The 19,589-nt window shown below is 43.1% G+C and overlaps 1 protein-coding gene across 7 annotated transcripts in view; it reads left to right on the forward strand.

Annotated features, from left to right (window-relative positions):
- Positions 1-19,589, forward strand: part of ATP8A1 (ATPase phospholipid transporting 8A1) — a 274,837-nt gene that overhangs the window by 242,167 nt on the left and 13,081 nt on the right. For all 7 annotated transcript variants that reach the window (XM_053577693.1, XM_053577692.1, XM_053577687.1 and 4 more), the window contains 2 exons: positions 18,666-18,754; positions 19,472-19,564. In XM_053577693.1, the coding sequence (XP_053433668.1) occupies positions 18,666-18,754; positions 19,472-19,564 (182 nt within the window). The remainder of the gene's footprint in view (positions 1-18,665; positions 18,755-19,471; positions 19,565-19,589) is intronic.

Raw genomic sequence — 19,589 nt, forward strand, 5'->3', positions numbered from 1 at the left:
TGTGAGCTATGACACCACAGCACTCTACCGAGGGTGACATAATGAGACTCTGTCTAAAAAAAAAAACGAGAAGTGTCATGATCTGACTGATATTTTCATAGCAGGACTCTGACTGTTGTGTTGCAAGCCACGTAGGGTTTAATTCCAGTGAACCAGGCTAGAGATCATGGTGTGTGTTGGGCCAAGACAGCAGCGATGATGCTAAGTGGTCAGATTCTGTGTGTAGTTTGGGGGGAAAGTCAGTAGGATTTGCCAGTACAGGCTGGGTGTGAGGAATGAGAGGAGAGGAAGTCAGGGCAGACCGCCTTGAGCTTGGCACAACCATCATGAGGATGTGCTTCCGTTAACTCCCCCGGCACATTGTTTATTATGGTAACCACTTGACAGTGAGACACAGACAAATGAAGTCCATTGTGGGACGTCCTGCTCATAGCGGCAGACATAAGAGTTTGCCTTGGATATCTGGTCCCAGAGTCTGCACCGTTGAACACGGCTCTGATGACAGTTATTCAGAGGAATGCAGTGTTTGATCTGAGGATTCACAGTCTGAAGGAACTCTCCTCCTTGCCCGTATTTTGAGGACTTCTACAGAAAAAGGACATCTCGGGGCTCTGCTTTCGCAGCAGAGCCGCCACCTTCGCTTTCTCCTCTCCTCCCTGTAGACGCTGCGGCCCCCTTGCTCGTCCTTGATCCTCCCCCACAGCACTGCCTCCGTCACCTGTCCCGGCTGCTGCACCTCCCCCTGGAGCAGCCTGCCCTTCAGGCCTTCATTCATTTACTCAGACACGACGGTGTGAGGCTCCTAGTGCTGCAAATAAGCGTTAAAAGATTGTTCAATAAAATATTTTGCTTGCATCTTTGTCATAGACAAACAGATGAGAATCGGTGGGGTAGGAGTTACAGAAATTTCAGCTCAAATAAGTGCATCTTTCCACTATCGAGGGGTTTCCAGCGTTTAAAGACTTCCAGAAGCAGAGCAGGATGCTAGTGTCATTTGATGAGTCCTTCCCACACCAGGCCGTGAGGATCACTGGGTCACATCAACACTGCAGCAGCAGCAGCGCGCCCATCCTGCCCCCTAGGTGCCTTCCCCTTCCTGAGATCCAGATTCTCCTGTAGTTCTGGTGTTTTCTTCAGAGGAGCATCTTAAATGCTGAAAGGGCACACACTGTGCTGCTCTAGTTAACAGTCTCTCAGGGTGCAAATTATCCAGAGTAGGCTATTTGCAGTCTGGGTCTCATGCTTCTATATTCAGCTTGATTCACACGTCGATCAGGATTTCACCCTCATTCCAGTTTATATTCTTAACCCATCTTTTCAGCCCCCGTCTAAAGACAGAGCCACTTCTCTCAACATGAAGGAAGGGAGCCAACATATATTATGCACCTACTGTGTTCTCCAGGCACTGTTTGATGTCAGGCCCTCCTCATTTTAGTGAAATACAGATTTCACAGGCTGGGCGCTGTGGCTCACACCTGTAATCCCAGCACTCTGGGAGGCCGAAGCAGGTGGATTGCCTGAGCTCAGGAGTTTGGGACCAGCCTGAGCAAGAGCGAGAACTAAGAGCAAGAACCCGTCTCTTAACCAAGCCAGGCATTATGGTGAGTGCCTGTAGTCCCAGCTACTTGGGAGGCTGAACCCAAGAGTTGGAGGTTATGAGCTGTGACGCCACGTCATTCTACCGAGGGCAACACAGTAAGACTGTCTCCAAAAAAACAAAAATTCATATTTCAAACCCTACTACAAAGAAGTAGCCAGTGACCCAGAGAATTCAATTGAGGTCTTTCTTTCCAATCCCTTGGTTTCCACTAACATTTTTAAAAATCCAGTATTGGGCAGCGCCTGTGGCTCAGTGAGTAGGGCACTGGCCCCATATACCAAGGGTGGCGGGTTCAAACCCAGCCCCGGGCCGAACTGCAACCAAAAAATAGCCAGGCTTGGTGGCGGGCGCCTGTAGTCCCAGCTACTTAGGAGGCTGAGGCAGGAGAATCACCTAAGCCCAAGAGCCGGAGGTTGCTGTGAGCCGTGTGACGCCACAGCACTCTACCGAGGGCAGTAAAATGAGACTGTCTCTACAAAAAAAAAAAAAAATCCAGTATCTTCTCACTGGGGCCCAGGGCTGTGCTGGTTTTCATGCCCGGATGGGAACTTTCTTTGTCTTGTAGCCACCTGTCTTGCAGTCAGTTGATCTGCTATTTCCCAGCTTACCCAGGTCCTTGAAGAATTTCCAGCCAGGCACAGGGGGTCATGCCTATAATCCTAGCACTCTGGGAGGCCAAGGTAGGTAGATTGCCTGAGCTCAGGAGACCAGCCTGAGTAAGAGTGAGACCCCATTTCTAAAACTAGCCGGGCGTTTGTGGTGGGCGCCTGTCGTTGCAGCTACTTGGGAGGCTGAGGCAAGAGGATGGCTTGAGCCAAGAGTTTGAGGTTGCTGTGAGCTCAGCCCCCACCTGACCCACTGCAGTTCACTCTACTACAGACCACAGCACTCTACTGAGTGACAAAGTGAGGCTCTGTCTCAAAAAAAAAGAATTTCCACAAGTTAACCACAGAGAAAAGTGCCCCCCTTCTTAAAAAGTGCCCAGTTTTCTAATTCTCCATTTTCAACACACACCTATCTCCCTTAACCTCATCTATGCAAATTCCATCTCACTTCATATCCTAGCTTCTTGCCTCTTCTCAGCACCAATATTACTATAAATAATACCCATCTCATTAAACAACAAAAATTGTAAAATGGAAAACCTAGTCGTCCTACCCCACCAGAGAATGTGTGGTCGCCACTCAGCTCCCTCCTTATGGAGGTCCAGTCGCTGCTAAAGGCAGTTTCCATGTTTTCGCTCATTTACTGTTCACAGCAACACTCTGGGGCAAGTCTTGCTAGACACTTCACAGACACAGAGTGGTTAAGTCACTTTCTCAAGGTCACACAGCTCCTCAGATTCTGAGCTGCCATGTGAACCCAGACCAAGTCTGTCCCCTTAAGCCGCCTACACACACCGCTGCCTGTTCCTTTCCCATTTCTTCCTTCATCTTGTCTTTCCCCGCCACCCCGCCTTTCCTCCTGGCCTTATCAGCTTGAAAGGTTTGAAGCCTTTTAGTGTCAGTGGGAGCAGTTAAAGCCCTTCCTTCCATCTGGTTGGTAAACTAACCCGTGGTCATCTGCGTGTAATCTTTCCACCCTCAGCTGTCCTGAGCTGCCTCTGTCCCTGACGGGGGTTCTTTTCATGCTGTCAAATAGCTTCTCAGCCCCCACCCGACCCACTTCAGTTCACTCTACTACAGGCCTCAAGTGGCCAGACAGCTGCTCCCCAAATTTCTCAGAGTTCAGCACAAACTCCACGTACTCTCCCCCCACCCCAAGACGTGGTTGTTCTCAGCGGTGGGCACGGTGTTACCATTTGGGAAACATTCCTTCCTACAGTAATTCTACACCTCTGCCCAGAATAAAATGATTCAAATGATAATAATTAACAAGTAACCCAGGACTGCAAATTACTGAAATAGTCAACTGTGCAAAAGGAAATTATTATGGAGAGGGCGTTGGGAGAGCAAGGATTGGATTATGGGAAGGCAGACAATTGGAAAATACAGCCATAAGAAATCATTGGGGAAAGGAAAATAAAGAGAAATAGTGTGACAAACTTGGCTGTGACTTTAAATACGTCGCTGTCTTCCCCACTTCTCACAAATATGGTTGTGATTTAAGAGAACTTTTTTTTCAGACCTGACTTGTATTTTTTCACACCAGTACAACAATTTATGGGGCAAGGTGGGCCCTGGGGGAAAGTGTTATGTTATATAAACACATGCTGGCCTGCTTTTCCGACTTGTCCAAATGACGTTACTGGGTATTTTTTTAATTTCTAGAAGAAAATATTTTACAGCCGATATGATTAGTAAACCAGATTAAAATATACATCAAGGATCATTTCATATCAGGATTAATACCAGAAGGTTAGTATTAGCAAAAGTTTTAAATTTATCATGGCATTGCAGACAAGCACTGTGTAACATCCTCCCAAGCACCATCTGTTTCTGCTCTCTCTGGCCTAAGGGATCTATAAAACTACTGAAGGAAATTAAAGTTAAGGAACAAGCATGTGTTTTACAGAATCTCAGATCTCTTGATTGAGGTTTGTAAAGGCTTTCTGAAAAACAATAAAATTCTTTGTTGAACCCTTTGGTGTCACCTCTGTAGGAAGGGTATTAATAAACTACATTAGCGATATGATTTTCGTAAATTGTGCTGTGGCCTATTTTACCCGACATAATAAATTACTTTTCATAGGCGGAATTTCCTGGTTAAAATACTCCTTATTCACCTATCAGCTTTTAATTGCCTGGATAGCCTGGAATATTTATGGGTCAGCAGACGGCCGTTGTTGATGGGTGGGGTGGTGTTAGATATGATGGGGCTTCCCCCCACTGTGTTTAGCCAAGTAGCCGGGGTGGGAGGGAACAACTACCCAGAACTCTGTCAGATGTTCTTCAATGAGCCGACGATCGCGAGCCCATCCAGTAAAATGTGCCATTGGTCCCAGTCTCAGGGCCCTGACAGTAAATGGGACAGGCAGACCTCCGCAGTTCTAAAAGCAACTGGCTGATGGCCACTTCTAAGCCCATTTTGTAAGAAGTGTAGATAGAAAAGCTAAGAGGGAAAGGGAGATGTGATGCAGCAAACGTCATCGTGAATCAGAACATCTGCGCTCACCTTACAGTTAAAGCTGTCCTCAGAGTCATCACGAGAATTGGCGTTGCTCGTTGTGGACACAGCTCCCTTTCCTACAATATATAGCAAATGTATGTTGAGTGTCTTGTGTGTACCGGGTTCTGTGCTAGGCACTGGAAGATATAAAGATGGACGGAATGGGTCCTTGCCCTGGAAGGATCTCATTGCTGTTGATGGGCATGGATGTCATAGACATGAGAGGTGACGAGGGGTACCCAGATGTGAAGGCAGTGAGCAGGGCGTGGAAGCTGAGCGAAGCCTGCTCGTGGGATGGCAGAGCTTTAACCGTCAGCTCCGGAGTCAATTCATGCTCGCTTCATTCATTCCATAAATGTGTGTGGAGAGCTTCATCAGCGCCAGGCCCTGTTTCTAGACACCAGGTTGATTAGGCAGGATCCTCATTGCATTTCAGACCGAGGGGACTAGAGTGAGAAATAGTCGCTAAGCCAGTTGACAAATGGCTAAATGAGGAATGGTAAACATCATTTCACAAAGTGGTAAGTGGTAGGAAGAACAGAGGTGATATGACAAAGGACAGGACTGTAATCTGTGCTCTCAGAAGGTCTTTGTGAAGTTGGGACAGAACTCAAATGATGCAGGGGCACCTGTTGTATGAAGAAGAGCTTTTTAGGCTCAAGGAGCAGCAGGGACCCCTGCTCTAAGGGAGGAATGAGCTCTTCCATTCAAGAAAAAGGCCAGTGGCTGGAGCAGCGTAGGCTGGAGGGAGCACTCTGAGATGGGTCAGTGAGGTGGCTGAGGCCAGACCATCACCCTCCCCAGCCCGGGAGCCACTGCAGCTGAGTTCAACAGGCCAAGGGTTCTATCATAAATACTCATAAAGGAGATTATAAATGGCATTGTGCTTTCCGTTTCACTAAAGCTCGTAACTGGATGTAATTCCTGCATTTCATCATGCGTTGATGAAACCTTATTCTAAGTTATCACATAAACTCCCTAGTATGTTTCATCCAAAGCCAAAGTCATGTTATGGCATATTTCTACTGTTTTAAGATAACTGTATTAACTGTGGATTAAACAAGATTGAAACTTATTTCTCTCCTATGTAGAAGAAGCCAAGTGGGAGGCAGGTCATCTTGGACCAGTGTGGCACCGGCACAGTCATCACTGCCAACCCTGGTGTCCGACCTCTTAGTCCAAAATAGCTGCCGAGGCTCTACCATTTCACCAGCATTCCACTCAGTGAGAGAGGGGAGAAAGATTAACCCTTTCTGATGTCTGGCTCCTTCCTAGATATCACCACTGCATTTCCACTTTGATCTCATTGGCCAAAAGCTAATCACATGGCCACAACCAGCTGCAACTAGACAGCCAGAGGAAGGTAGTCTTTCAACTGGAGGAAAAGTGTCCAGCCAAGGATCAAAGTAATTGCATCTAAAGAAGACAGGGGAAAAGAAATAGGCTGGAGGGGGCAACTAAAAGTCTCTGCCATGGAAGTCAGCCATTTTTCTACATAGCCCATATAACAGCTTTTATGTTTTTCTGTAGCTAAGTGCTTTTTTTGAAGTTTTGAGTTGTATAAAAATCATTTCTACATCCTTAAAATATAGGTCATTGTGTTTTGCGGACTGAATAACTATAATAGTAATCAAGCTGTTGATGCCTTATGAGATAGCATTTTAAAGTATCAGACAGAAAATAGTGGCTCATGCCCATAATACTAGCATTTTTGGGAGGCTGAAGCAGGAGGACTTCTTTTTTTTTGTAGAGACAGAGTCTCACTTTATGGCCCTCGGTAGAGTGCCATGGCCTCACACAGCTCATAGCAACCTCCAACTCCTGGGCTTAAGCGATTCTCCTGCCTCAGCCTCCCGAGCAGCTGGGACTACAGGCGCAGGAGGACTTCTTGAGGCCAAGAGTTCAAGATTAGTCAAGTACCATAGTGAGATCGCATCTCTACAAATTATAGAAAAATAAGCCAGGCTTGGTTGCAGGTGCCTATAGTCCCAATTGCTCAGGAGGCTGAGGCAGGAGGATCACTTGAGCCCAGGAGTTTGAGGTTGCAGTGAGCTATGATGATGCCACTGCACTCTAGCCAGGGTGACACAACAAGACAATTGTCTCATCACAAAATCATAAAATCCTATAAGAATGAATGACATAACAAGTGAAAGTATTGACTGTTGATAATTAGATACCCTGCCTTACACAATTTATCAGTAATATCAGAACATTTTGAAGTTATTCTCCTAATGAAAAATATTCTATTCCTAATTCTCTTCATTTTTCTATTACTTTTAAGTTTCTTAAATAGCACAATAAAGAAGATTAAAATAAACTGAAACAAATTCTGTTCTTAATTATTTTTACTATTCTGGGAACTGTATTCCTACAAAATAATGTTTCAGAGCCACACGATTTCTAGTGCTCTTGAGATGCTTTTCTGCAAACACTATTTTCTTGGGCCAGTTCAGTTCTCAGTATGCATTGAGATATGCCTACTGAGTCAGGTTTTACTATATTTTTGTTTGCTTGTTTGTTTTTGAGACAGTCTCACTGTCTCAGTAGAGTGCTGTGGCATCACAGCTCACAGCAACCTCAGACTCTTGGTCTCAAGTGATTCTCTTGCCTCAGCCTCCCCATTAGCTGAGACTACAGGTGCCCGCCACAACGCCCAGTTTAGTTTTGCTATATTTGGAAAAAATGAACTTCTGATTGATCCAGGTCCCAACTAGCTCTTCTTGCTTTTCCTCCGAGCACCTTTTCAGTCATTTATTTTCTCGTTACTCATGTCAGCAGAGGACACAAGTGCAGAAGTTGTTTCTAGCAGGATCCAGCTAGATCCGGATGTTCCTTCTGAGCTACACGGGGAGACCACCCCTCTTCTAGCCCCTCGTCACCCACCCCCCCAAAAAAATGTCCAAGGGAAAGAAGCACATAAACATTGTGAGCTGGCATCTAATTTGCATATTTTCTAAAATGTTTGTTTATTTGTTTGGGATAACCCAAGCCAAGGGTTTTCTTTGTCTCTGAGTAATCAAAAGCTGCTGAGGATAATTGCAAACATATTGGGGTTTATCTGAAACACCCTTCCCCTTGGTTATTTTTTGGGTGTTCTGCCCAGTCTGTTTTTATACAGAAATTAATAAGTTTTCTTCTGTAAGAGCCCAATTCAGTTTGATTCAACCGATGTTTATGGGGTGCCCATGTGTCAGGTGTCAGTGGGTCAAAAAGTTAATAAAGAGAGTCCATCCTGAGGAGTTTGTGTGCCATGGAGGAAGCCAACAGATAGTTAAGACATAAGATGCTAATTATTGTGATGCATAATAGTTATCAGAGGGGAGGGCACTCTACCCAGGAGCTGTCGTTTGGAAAGGTTCCTTGTTACTACTGTTTCCTAGGCTATGAGTGTAAGAAGGGCTTTCCAAGTAGAGAACAGCCCAAGCAAGGAAATAGTTTGGTGTTGCTGAGGCAGAGAATGGTTAGAGCTGGAAAGCACAAAGATGAGCAAAGAGCAGGTCACAGAAATGTCATCACTATCATTACTTTAAGCCATGGCAGAGACCTTTCCATTATGGAATGCACAGTATTCCAAAGAGTGTCTACGTGAGTCTCTGGAATATAAATCAGGAATATCTATCACATAATACAATTTGAAATGGGTAAGAATTCTTTTCAGCTAAAATAAGACACAGTATAAACAGCTCTTAATGATAAGCCCCAGAACAGAGACTTGCTATTGCATTCCTGTCTTTTGGCTTTCTAGGAGGGATGTTTTGAGTCAGACCAGCCAGGAGGTGCCGCCACTGAAGGGTTTCAGTGGAAGTTCACGTTGTCAGGCTGAAGTTCAGATGAGCATGGAGTGTGGCTCTGGTTAACAGGTACACAGTGGTGAATTCACCACTCAGTGGAGCCCGGTGGTGCTTCTGTACCACGACTCAGGCCTTTGGGAACAGCCTTTGCAGGGTCACACCATGGTGTCTCACGGGCCTGGAACGCATAGATAACTTGAGAAATGTTTGCAAGTTTAAATTCAAATGATATAACTTTTTGGAGTCTGAAAGCTGAGTTGGTTTTGACGAGTCCCTGGGAAGTTGCCATCCATCAGCGTAACATTGCCAGGAAAGGGCTCACTGGCATCCTAGTTATATAAAATTTCTGTTTTGCTATAAAAATATAGATGTTACAGTCGTAGGTTTCATCTCACAAGTAATCTAGAGTATCTTTGTGTCTCAAGTTCAATGAATAAGGAGATCTTGCAATCCACTGAGATCACGTAACAGGGAAAGGGGGTAAGGAGAAAAGTGCCCAGGAGATGGGACGGAACTCGGAATACAGTAACATAGTGCGCGTTTTCCAAAGAAATATCTACCTAATCGGGAACAGGCAAAGCCTTGAGAAGTAGCAGGGAGGAAGGAACCACAATTTGGAAAGATCTAGAAAGTTTGTATGAAAAGCAAACAATACCTGCAAGTTAACCATCAAAGATTTTTTGATGACAAGGATAACGATGACTTTTTGAAGAAGATGCTTCCTGAGGAGACCCAAGAGGATTAACTGAAACAGGTGCAGACAGGAGCAGTTAGTAATAAATGACCTCATTACATGGCAGATGGCTTTAAAAGAGAGAAAGGTGGGAGCTGTGTGTTTGGGGGGAGCACCACAGGGTAATAAAACCATCTCTAAGGAGTCCCTCAACCAGGATGTTTCAAAGGAGGCAGAGTAACAGATTTGGGGCTTTTCTCTAACTTGTTAACTCCCTTGGAAAAGCACTCAATCTTCAAAGGTTCATCAGTGTAGCCTTTCTACAGGGGAGAAACCTAAGGCAGGTATGTGTATGGCTAGTAGGAAGAAAACTAGAAAACTTTACAAAAATGATAGAATTATAAAAATGAGTTAAATTTTAAAAGATAACCTTCTCTAAATAGAATCATTATTGAATTGACAGTTTATCCCAATAGTGAGCCATTGGAGAGAAATAAAAAATTCCTAGGCTCTGGATTATAATCCTAAATGTAGAAAAAGAGGTTAGGACCTGACTGAATGAAGATTGTAGTTTTATTATATGGTCAGTGAAAATTGATGATTTTTTTTCCCTTTTTAAATAAAATTTATAGGCTCGGCACCGGTAGCTCAGTGGTTTGGGTGTCAGCCACATACACTGAGGCAGGTGGGTTGGAACCCGGCCCAGCCTGCTGAACATGACAACAACAACAACAAAAATAGCCAAGTGTTGTGGTGGAAATGCCTATAGTCCCAGCTACTTGAGAGGCTGAGATAAGAGAATCGCTTAAGCCCAAGAGTTTGAGGTTGCTGTGAGCTGTGACACCACGGCGCTCTTCTTGGGGTGACATAGTGAGGCTCTGTCTCAAAAATAATAATAATAATTTATAATAAAAAATTTCTAATAACTTAATAAGTCGATGATTTATATATTTCAACAAATACATATCAAAGCAGTATTCTACTTGCTATGGATACAAGCAAGCAGGCAAGAAAGAAAATGCCTACCCTGAGACGTTTATAATAATAACTAACAGCAATAATTCAATGACTCCAAGAAAAGTATGATTCCTGGGAGTAATAAAAGTTTTGTTTTAGTTTTTGAAGGTAGGGAAGAGATGAAGAATGGGCAAAACAATGAAATATCATTCAGCCTTAGAAAGGCACGAAGCTGACTCACTTACTACGTGGATGAACCCTAGAGACGTTATACTAAGTACAGCACACACGAATAATTCCCCAGACACGCAGACTTACAAGACTCATATTCAGAGACACAGAACTCAGAGCAATCATTTAAAAAAGTCACGTCTTGACACCTTTGCTTAGTCCTCCGGGGTCTGTAGGAAAAACCAGTCTTACAGCTGTGTCCTGACCCAAGGTGGTCTGTCCTCTGGAAGGCCAGCTTTCCTTGGAGTCATTGAATTATTGCTATTAGTGATTATTATAAACTTCTCAGGGTAGGCATTTTGGCCTGTCCTGTGTCTGGAAGACCAGCTGTTAGTACAGACTGGGGTAGAGTAGTTTAGCATAGTTAGCTTTTAATACATAGTGATCAGCTTTTTTAATTTTTTTTATTGTTGGGGATTCATTGAGGGTACAAGAAACCAGGTTACACTGTTTTTTTGTTTTGTTTTTCTTAAGACAGAGTCTCACTCCATCACCTGGGTAGAGTGCCATGATGTCATAGTTTCATAGTTCACAGCAACCTCAAATTCTTGGGCTTAAGAGTTCGTCTTGCCTCATTCTCCCGAGCAGCTGGGACTAAAGGCACAGCTATTTTTTCTATTTTTAATAGAGATGGGGGTCTCACTCTTGCTCAGACTGGTCTTCAACTTCTGAGCTCAAGCAATCCACCTGCCTCGGCCTCCCAGAGAAGGGCTAGGAATACGGGTGTGACCCACTGTACCCAGCCTGATCAGCCTTTTTAACAGAAAAGACGATCTACGTTGATAAAAGATGGCTAGGTTACTGAACCTCTTCCCTCTCCGAGGAGGTGAATATACAGTGGTACCTCCATGCCAGAACGCAAGAAAATCTAGCCAACTGTAACCACCCCCTCAACAGATTCCCCAGGATTTATGTTTTTGACTTAATCTCTCCAAATACTAGTTTGTAGGGACTTAACCTACCCAATGGTTATTTACTGGCCATTTGCTTGGCACTTGGGTTGTGAGGATTAATCCAGATAGTTTTTCCTCTTACAGAGAGCATAGTCTAATAACAAGATAAAGACCAACCAGAAAACGGGTAATAGGTGCTGACATAATGGAAGCCCAAAGTAGTGTTGTTGGAGGAGTCTAGACCTGGCAGAGAGGAAACAGTCACCCGAACACTGGAGGTAGAAGAGGAAGAGGTTTTATTTCAGCCGGCAGAGCCATGGCGGACTAGAATCCGAAATGGCCGAGCTCCCCATCAACTCTGTCCCTGTCTTTTTATTGGACTTACAAGTAGGCAGACAAAGGAATTACCATATTATTTCTCATTGGAGATGTCAGATCATGCACAGGGTATACAGAAACACAAGCAAGCAGCAAGTGTTCCGTTTCAAGGACCAGGAAGCCAAGTTTTACAAATTCTTAAATGCTGGGTTACCGTGGAGAGGCCCTTGCAGGTGTGTCCCTGGGCATCTGGGAGGAGCCCTTTGTTCTTCCAGACCTCACTCTTCCTGGTATCCTCTCTCAGATGACTGACCCAGTCTAAGGAAGGAAGGAAGAACTGATGTGGAAATTGAAGGACGAGTAGACATCACAAATGCAAGGGCCCAGGGACAAGAGTGAACACGGGCACCTTCCAGGAACTGAAGCCCATTATGTGTTATAAAACACAGGGCTGGGGGCGGTGCCTGTGGCTCAGTGAGAAGGGCGCCAGCCCTATACACCAAAGGTGGCAGGTTCGAACCTGGCCCCAGCCAAACTGCAACAAAAAATAGCCAGGCACTGTGGCGGGCTCCTGTAGTCCCAGCTACTCGGGAGGCTGAGGCAAGAGAATCGCCTAAGCCCAGGAGCTGGAGGTTGCTGTGAGCTGTGATGCCACAGCATTCTACCGAGGGCAAAATGTGAGACTCTGTCTCTAAAACACACACCCACACACAGGGCTGTCTTGAGAGATGATGCTGCAGGAGCACTCTAAAATCAGATAGGAATGTGATGCCATTGAAAGGGTTTAAGCCAGGAATTCCTAAAATCGAGTTTGCCCTTTGGAAGTGTTCCTCTGGCTGCAGTATGAATGGCTACCCGTGGAGTATTTCTGGAGTCAGTAAGACCAGCTAGGAGGCTATCGTAGGAGGACAGGCGAATTTTTTGGACTAGTATAATGGTGGCAGGCAGGCAAGATGTGAGTGAATTTGAAGATATTAAAGCCCAGTGGAAACCAACATATCGCATGTTAGTGTAAAGAGGAGATTCAAGAGGGTAAAGTTTCTGCCCTGGGCAGCCAGTGATGAGGCCATTTTCTGAACAGGCTGTCTGGAGAAGAGCAGGCTTTGGGAGGAAGACTGCTGTGTTCTGTCTGGGACATGTTAGGTTCAAGTTGCCTACGTGACATCCAAGAGGAGCTGGACAGTCTGTGTTTAAGTTCAGGCGAGCACTCTAAGCCACGGGTGGAGATCTGTAGCTGTTTTCTGTGTCGACGGTAAAGGAAACTTTAAATCCTCCTAGGGAGAGTGTTTGTGTGGTAACAGAAGACTCCTGAAAGAATACCTGGGTATTTTACCTTACTGTTTTTTCAGGATTTCCAACAATCAGTTTTTGGGTTTGCTTGCCTTTTTTTTTTTTTTTTTTTTTTTTGCAGTTTTTGACTAGGGCTGGGTTTGAACCCGCCACCTCCGGCCTATGGGGCCGGCGCCTTACTCCTTTGAGCCACAGGCGCCACCCTGGGTTTGCTTGCTTTAAGAGACAGGGTCTCACTCTATTGTCGCCCAGGCTGGAAGGCAGTCGCACTAACATAGCTCACTGTGACCTCTAATTCCTAGGTTCAAGCAATCTTCCTATCTCAGCCTCCCACATAGCTCGCTAGGACTACAGGTGCACAGGGTCTCACCAAGTCACCCAGGCTGGACTCAAACTCCTGGCCTCAAGCGATACTCCTGCCCAGTCGCTGAGACTACAGGTTTGAGCCGCAGTGCCCTTGTTATCTAATAATTACGACCTGTGAACAGCATCTTTAACAGCTTAGATAATAGTCACTCATACAGATGTACATGTCCTAGACCAACCAGGTGAGGTCCTGTTAGCTTTGGCTAATATTTGCTTATTTAAAGAATCCACAAGAATGTTTTCATTCCCCAGAATTCGTTGTGTGGGATGTTAGTAAGCTATATATGCGGAAAAGTGTTCCATGATTGATGAACACATTTGGGAAACCTTGCTTTAAAAAACTTCCCAGGTGGGTCTTTACTCTGACGGCTGTAAGCCTTAACTGTGCTACTCAGCTCTGTGACTGTTCAGAAAAGTGCTGCCAAAGGGCCCTTCTTAGGGGGAGATGCTGTCAGTGCTATTGACCAGAGGACGGTTTCATGAGACACTAACCTATAAGCAAAAGCTGTGCCTGCCTTTAACACACAGTTCAGAAAATGAATCCTCAAATGAACGGGAATAAATGTCTGTCCTAGGTGCACCATTACCAAACACCTTTACCTTTTTTTTCTTTTTTTTTTGGGGGGGGGGGGTTTTGGCCGGGGCTAGGTTTGAACCCGCCACCTCCAGCATATGGGACCAGCGCCCTACTCCTTGAGCCACAGGCGCCTCCCACCAAACACCTTTACCAAAGGCTGGTGCTTTGCTGGTGGGAATATATAGTTGTGACAAGCACCTGTTCCACTATACAGACAAGACTGCCCCCTACCCAGCCCCCATGCTGCCAAACTGTGTGGAATTTTAAAATCTGACCTAATTTGCTAGTGTTTCACTGACTACAGAGAGGCTCACACTTTCGCCTGTCACTGATTGCTTGCTACTGCTTTTGTGAGTATCTTTCCAAGTCTTTTGCCTATCAGGATTGCAGCTGTTCTTATAAAGAATTTAAACAGGGGCGGCGCCTGTGGCTCAAGGAGTAGGGTGCCAGCCCCATGTACCAGGGGTGGCAGGTTCAAACCCAGCCCTGTTCAAATATGCAAAAAAAAAAAAAAAAAGAATTTAAACGGGCTGTTTTTAGGATCAGGTATTAACACCAAATTTTGTGCATTTGCAGTAGTATTCTCCCAGTTTCTTGTCTACCATCATTTACTTTTTAGCGAAGCTTTTTTGAACATGTGGAAATTCTACATTTTTGTGAATCAGTCTTTAAAGCATTTCCTTTTGTAGTATTTTTTTACCATTTTTAGGCTTCAAACACCATGTATAAATCTTTGTCCAGATGCTTAATTAGTAAATACTTCTTGGATTTTGTTGTTGTTGTTGCCATCATTAACTCTTAACCCCTCTGGAAGGTATATTCATTAATCCGCTGGCTCCACAAAAATAATTATAATTAATAAAGTTTTGAAGCACTGTTTTCTTTTTTTTTTTGGTCGGGGCCAGGTTTGAACCCACCACCTCCAGTATATAGGGCCGGCACCCTACTCCTTGAACCACAGGTGCTGCCCCATGAAGCACTATTTTCTGAATAGTTTTTCCTTTCCAGATTAACATATTCTGCCTGAATAGTCACTAATAATTTGTATAAAAAAAATACTTTTTTTCCATGTATTAAATCAACAAATTGAGAAGAATGATGCCTTTTCAGGGATCAGTGACTTTGGCCTGAGTTTCAGTATTGCATTTCAAAATATTAGACAAGGCAAGCATATATTGTGGCATTATTGTGATGAGAATCATAACATTTATAAACTGGCGTTTAGCTTGATATTATGATAAAAATTATTTTCCTTGAAGCTCATGAGGCAGAGCACTGGAATGAACAACAGAATAGAGTATTTAAAGAAATCTGAAAATTGGAAAAGGGAAAGTTGGTTAATAATCCAGGGTGTCAACTGATGAAAGCAGCCGCTCCACCGTCATCAGGGTTGATTCTTACAATCCACAGCCGAGGAAACAAGCTGAGACATTGCATCCTCAGAGTCCAGTAGTTGGGAAGAGCAGAGCCAGGCCTACCTCCAGGGCCGTATATCACCAGACCTGCTCCAGCTGGGGTCCAGAGATGTAGTCTTAAGGCTCCGCAAAGGGTCTTCTTTTTTTTTTTTTTTGTAGAGACAGAGTCTCACTTTATGGCCCTCGGTAGAGTGCCGTGGCCTCACACAGCTCACAGCAACCTCCAACTCCTGGGCTTAAGCAACTCTCTTGCCTCAGCCTCCCGAGTAGCTAGGACTACAGGCGCCCGCCACAACACCCAGCTATTTTTTGGTTGCAGTTTGGCCGGGCCGGGTTTGAACCCGCCACCCTCAGTATATGGGGCCGGCACCTTACCGACTGAGCCACAGGCGCCGCCCAGGGCCTTCTTTTTTAGAAGGCATCTATACATTATTCAAAAGTGAGAGTCACAGCATGCCGCTCTGACATTTATAGCATAAATGTTGAGGCAGACTTAAGAACTGCAACACTAAAGGTTTAGAAGCAGGTGGCACATCTGAATTATGTCTCCTACAAGACTAAAGTTGGGCTCATCAAAGGCGAAGCAGTGTTCCCCTCTGGTGTGGGAATGTAGGTCCTGGCCCATCAGATCAAATCACCCGCATTGTGGGTAAGAAGGTTAAGCCCCTATCTGATCAAGTCCCTTGGCTTGGCCAGATGCACAGAAACTTGTATTTTCTGGAATGTTCTTTCTCTGCAAAGTTTACGAGGAAATTTCGGAACAATTCTGCTGTGGCAAGTTGCGTTTTCAGGCAGCATTGATTTATTTGTGAAGCCCAAGTCGTGAGATGTTGAGCCAGCCTCACTCTGCAGGGACAAGGGGTCACTTGTTCCCCACACAGGGCCTGTGCCCTCCAGAGTCCTCCCGTTGCTGTGCCCTGGGCCATCCCCTCTCTCGAGTCCCCCTGGGGAGCCACTTTTATGGCAGATTTGGTTTCACAGGGGAAGGAGGGGGAGCCCCTTGGCTTGGCCCACCAATCTCCCACATTAGAAGCAATTTGTAAACCGCACTGGGAGGAAGCCCCAGTTCTCCCCAAACAGGCTGCTCCTGTCACTGCCATTGTCTGCAGGATCTTTCGCCTTTTCCCAGCTGACCTGCCTTCCAGTGGGGAGATGTGAAAAGTTAGAGACAAAACTGGTTTCTACAGAGTGAGGGGAGCTTTCTTGTACAGAAAGGAAGGAAATACCTCTGTGGGATTTTACTTTTTTTCCCCCCTCTCTTCATCCAAAAAATACAAAGAGACTCTCTGTCTTTAAGGTGAATGTCGGCTTTAAATCTTTCGGGTTTGGATTAACTCTGAAAAAGAAAAAAACAATCTGACAGGCTTTCAGATATGACGCAGAAAAACTTTTTTCCCCTCAATTCATGTTCATTTGTAAAGCCAAAGGCTGGTGGAGTGAATAGTGGGGGCTCTGGGCTGCTCCATTCATAGTTAGCATCACAATGGTCAGAGTTGGCTGCCTCCCGTCTCCACTACTTGGGCCTTCTCCCCCAGTGGAAATTCAATACAAGGTGGTAAAGGCAAAAAGAAATCTTTCTTCTCTTGTCCCCCCCAAATTAAAATATTTTAAAATGAAACCAAGTCAACACGGTATTTTCCATTACATGACTTAGAATCTTATTTTACCTTCCCCCTCTCCCCCAGAAGGAAAAAGAAATTGCTTTTATACAGTTGTTACCTTACTGGAAAGCTTCCTTCAATCCAAAGAAAACCCGCTCTCTGACATGATAGGCACTTCCTGTTACATGGTTCCTGTTGGTTTTCACTATTGAGGATGTCAGCGCACATGTCAACGATCATGGTTTGCTTATTAAATAAAGCGACTTTTATGTGAATATTTGTCATCTTGGTGGTATCTAGAATATGGGGGCTATTTCATTGAACCCATGTGGCAAAAGTTATTTTCTAGAAAGTGTTTACAATAGCGTGCTTTTATTTTAAAAGTGTCGGAAAGCTATTCAGTCCTATATAGTGAAAAACCTTAGCATCCTTGAACCACAGCCTGTGTCAATAAACCCACGTGCATGTAGGAAGAATTTGAACAGAAGTTTGTGGTCCTTAGTTGAGAGTCAAAAATGAATAGGTAATCTGAAACATGATTTAGATTTAGTAATCTTTATACTTGATAATGATTGATTTGTCAGGACTATTGCTGTGCAAATGTGAAATTGCCTAGTCAAATTAAACTAGATCATTTTTAATTCCTGAACTATATCTGATTTTTTAAAAATTCTTGAGTGATTTTTAGTAGGATGGAAATGTGCATATGTTAATTGGATACTTTTTGATGAAATTATAACAATACCTTTATGGATTTAAATAGTTACTACAAATTCACTATTGACAAGCAAATAACTAAAAGAAGTGAAACTAAAATACTTCTTTTGGGGGTGGCACCTGTGGCTCAAGGAGTAGGGTGCCAGTCCCATATATTGGTGGTGGTGGGTTCAAACCTGGCCCCGGCCAAAAACTGCAAAAACAATTAAAAATAAATTAAAAAAATAAAATAAAATACTTCTTTTGGTTTTATTACATGACACTATTCTTTTTAAGCTCTGTGTAATCTAATTATATTACAAAGGTATTTTTTATTATAATTGCAAACAACTAATAGAATTTATTACTTTTTTAAATCACAGAATCATTTTCTTTGCAACCCAAAAGACTCTGATATACCAATTTGGGATTTAATAGAAAGGAATTATTCAAGTTATTTTTAATTAAGTTTTATTTGGATTTTTTACATATTAGATGTTTGGTTTGACTTTAGCAATAACAGGTATGCACTGATATGAGTTATATAAATCATTGAACAAAAATTAAGATTATTCCTACCTAATATTAGCCAAAAATAATCAAATTATCGTTTTCATAAATATCCTAATTTGATTATTCTATAGTCGTGATTTATCTGGACGATTTTTTAATATCCTATAAGTTTACAAAGGTAAAGTTTATTTTCATTTGCCAGAAATAGTAAACTTAGTTTCTAACCATGATTTATTTTACAAGTTATATTATTAGAAGAGATTTAATCCAGAATATATTTTAAGTTTGCTCAGAAAGATTGATTCTGGTGTTGTAAGTTATAAAAGAAGGTCAAGGTTTCTTACTTCATATATGATAACAATAATAAAAATTTCATATAAAAATATGAAAAGATTAGGCACATGATAAAACTTCACTCTGTTAGCTACCTGAGGGAAGAAGAGATTTAGTAAGTGCATGTTTTAATACATTTGGGTTTTAATTCCAGGAATTTGATAAGTTTAAAACCAGACTTATTGTATGTTCACTGAAGGTTATCCTTAAAATTATTTTACTTCAAATTATAGAGAAAGTAAGCAAAAAAGATGTATTTCCTTGTTTTTAAAGTAATGTTGTTCCCCATGGTCTCTGTAGGCAGCCATGTTGTTTAGTTCCGGAGTCTTCTGGACGGGCTTGTTGTTCATTCCCGTGGCGTCTCTGCTCCTCGACGTGGCGTATAAGGTGTAAGTATCACACCCAGTCATACACACAAAAGTTGCATATTAATCCTCACGTTTCTCTGGTAGGAACATCTACTCCAGCATGTAGAGTTTTCAGGGTAAGAACTAGTAAAATTAATTAATTTTAAATAAATAAAGAAGGAAAAAGCGGGGACTAGATTTAGGAAGGAGAAAAGTGAATTAGTGTAGAAGACCAAATGAGAAGTAAAGCGGGCAGTTTCAATTACCATCAGAGAAAAGCGCCCTACAGTAGAGGAAAATTATGGTAGAGAGTGTGTATTTTTAAAAATCAGCCCCAAGCCCATACAAGGTAGAAGGAAAAATTGTACTATCTCCCAAACACATTTTTCTAAATAGTTATGAAAAGAAATTTTTTGTTCACCTGGTTCTAAGCATAGATAAAATATAGAATGGAAGAAATGAAGTTTTTCTCAAGGATTATAAATTTTTAAATGTTATCTCTCCCTACAAAAAAAGTATCATTTAAGTTAATGGTATGATTGCTTAATAAACATGAGAGTTCTAATATTATAAATATAAGCCACTTATGTTAAGACTATTACTGTAATTTTTTAGATTCTGTTGAAATTGCTTATACTCTGGTGACTTTGTACCTTTGTACTTATCAACTGCATGATAATAAACCAGACAGCATCTATATTTATAAAGTCTTCACAAGATTATTTCTATGCAAATCTTTTCTTTTTTTTTCTTTTCCAGTATCAAGAGAACTGCTTTTAAAACATTAGTAGATGAAGTTCAGGAGCTGGAGGCAAAATCTCAAGATCCAGGAGCAGTCGTGCTTGGAAAAAGGTATAATATATACTGACTGTGTTCT

The sequence above is a fragment of the Nycticebus coucang genome, chromosome 23 (genome assembly GCF_027406575.1).
Source record: "Nycticebus coucang isolate mNycCou1 chromosome 23, mNycCou1.pri, whole genome shotgun sequence".
Taxonomy (NCBI): Eukaryota; Metazoa; Chordata; class Mammalia; order Primates; family Lorisidae; genus Nycticebus; species Nycticebus coucang.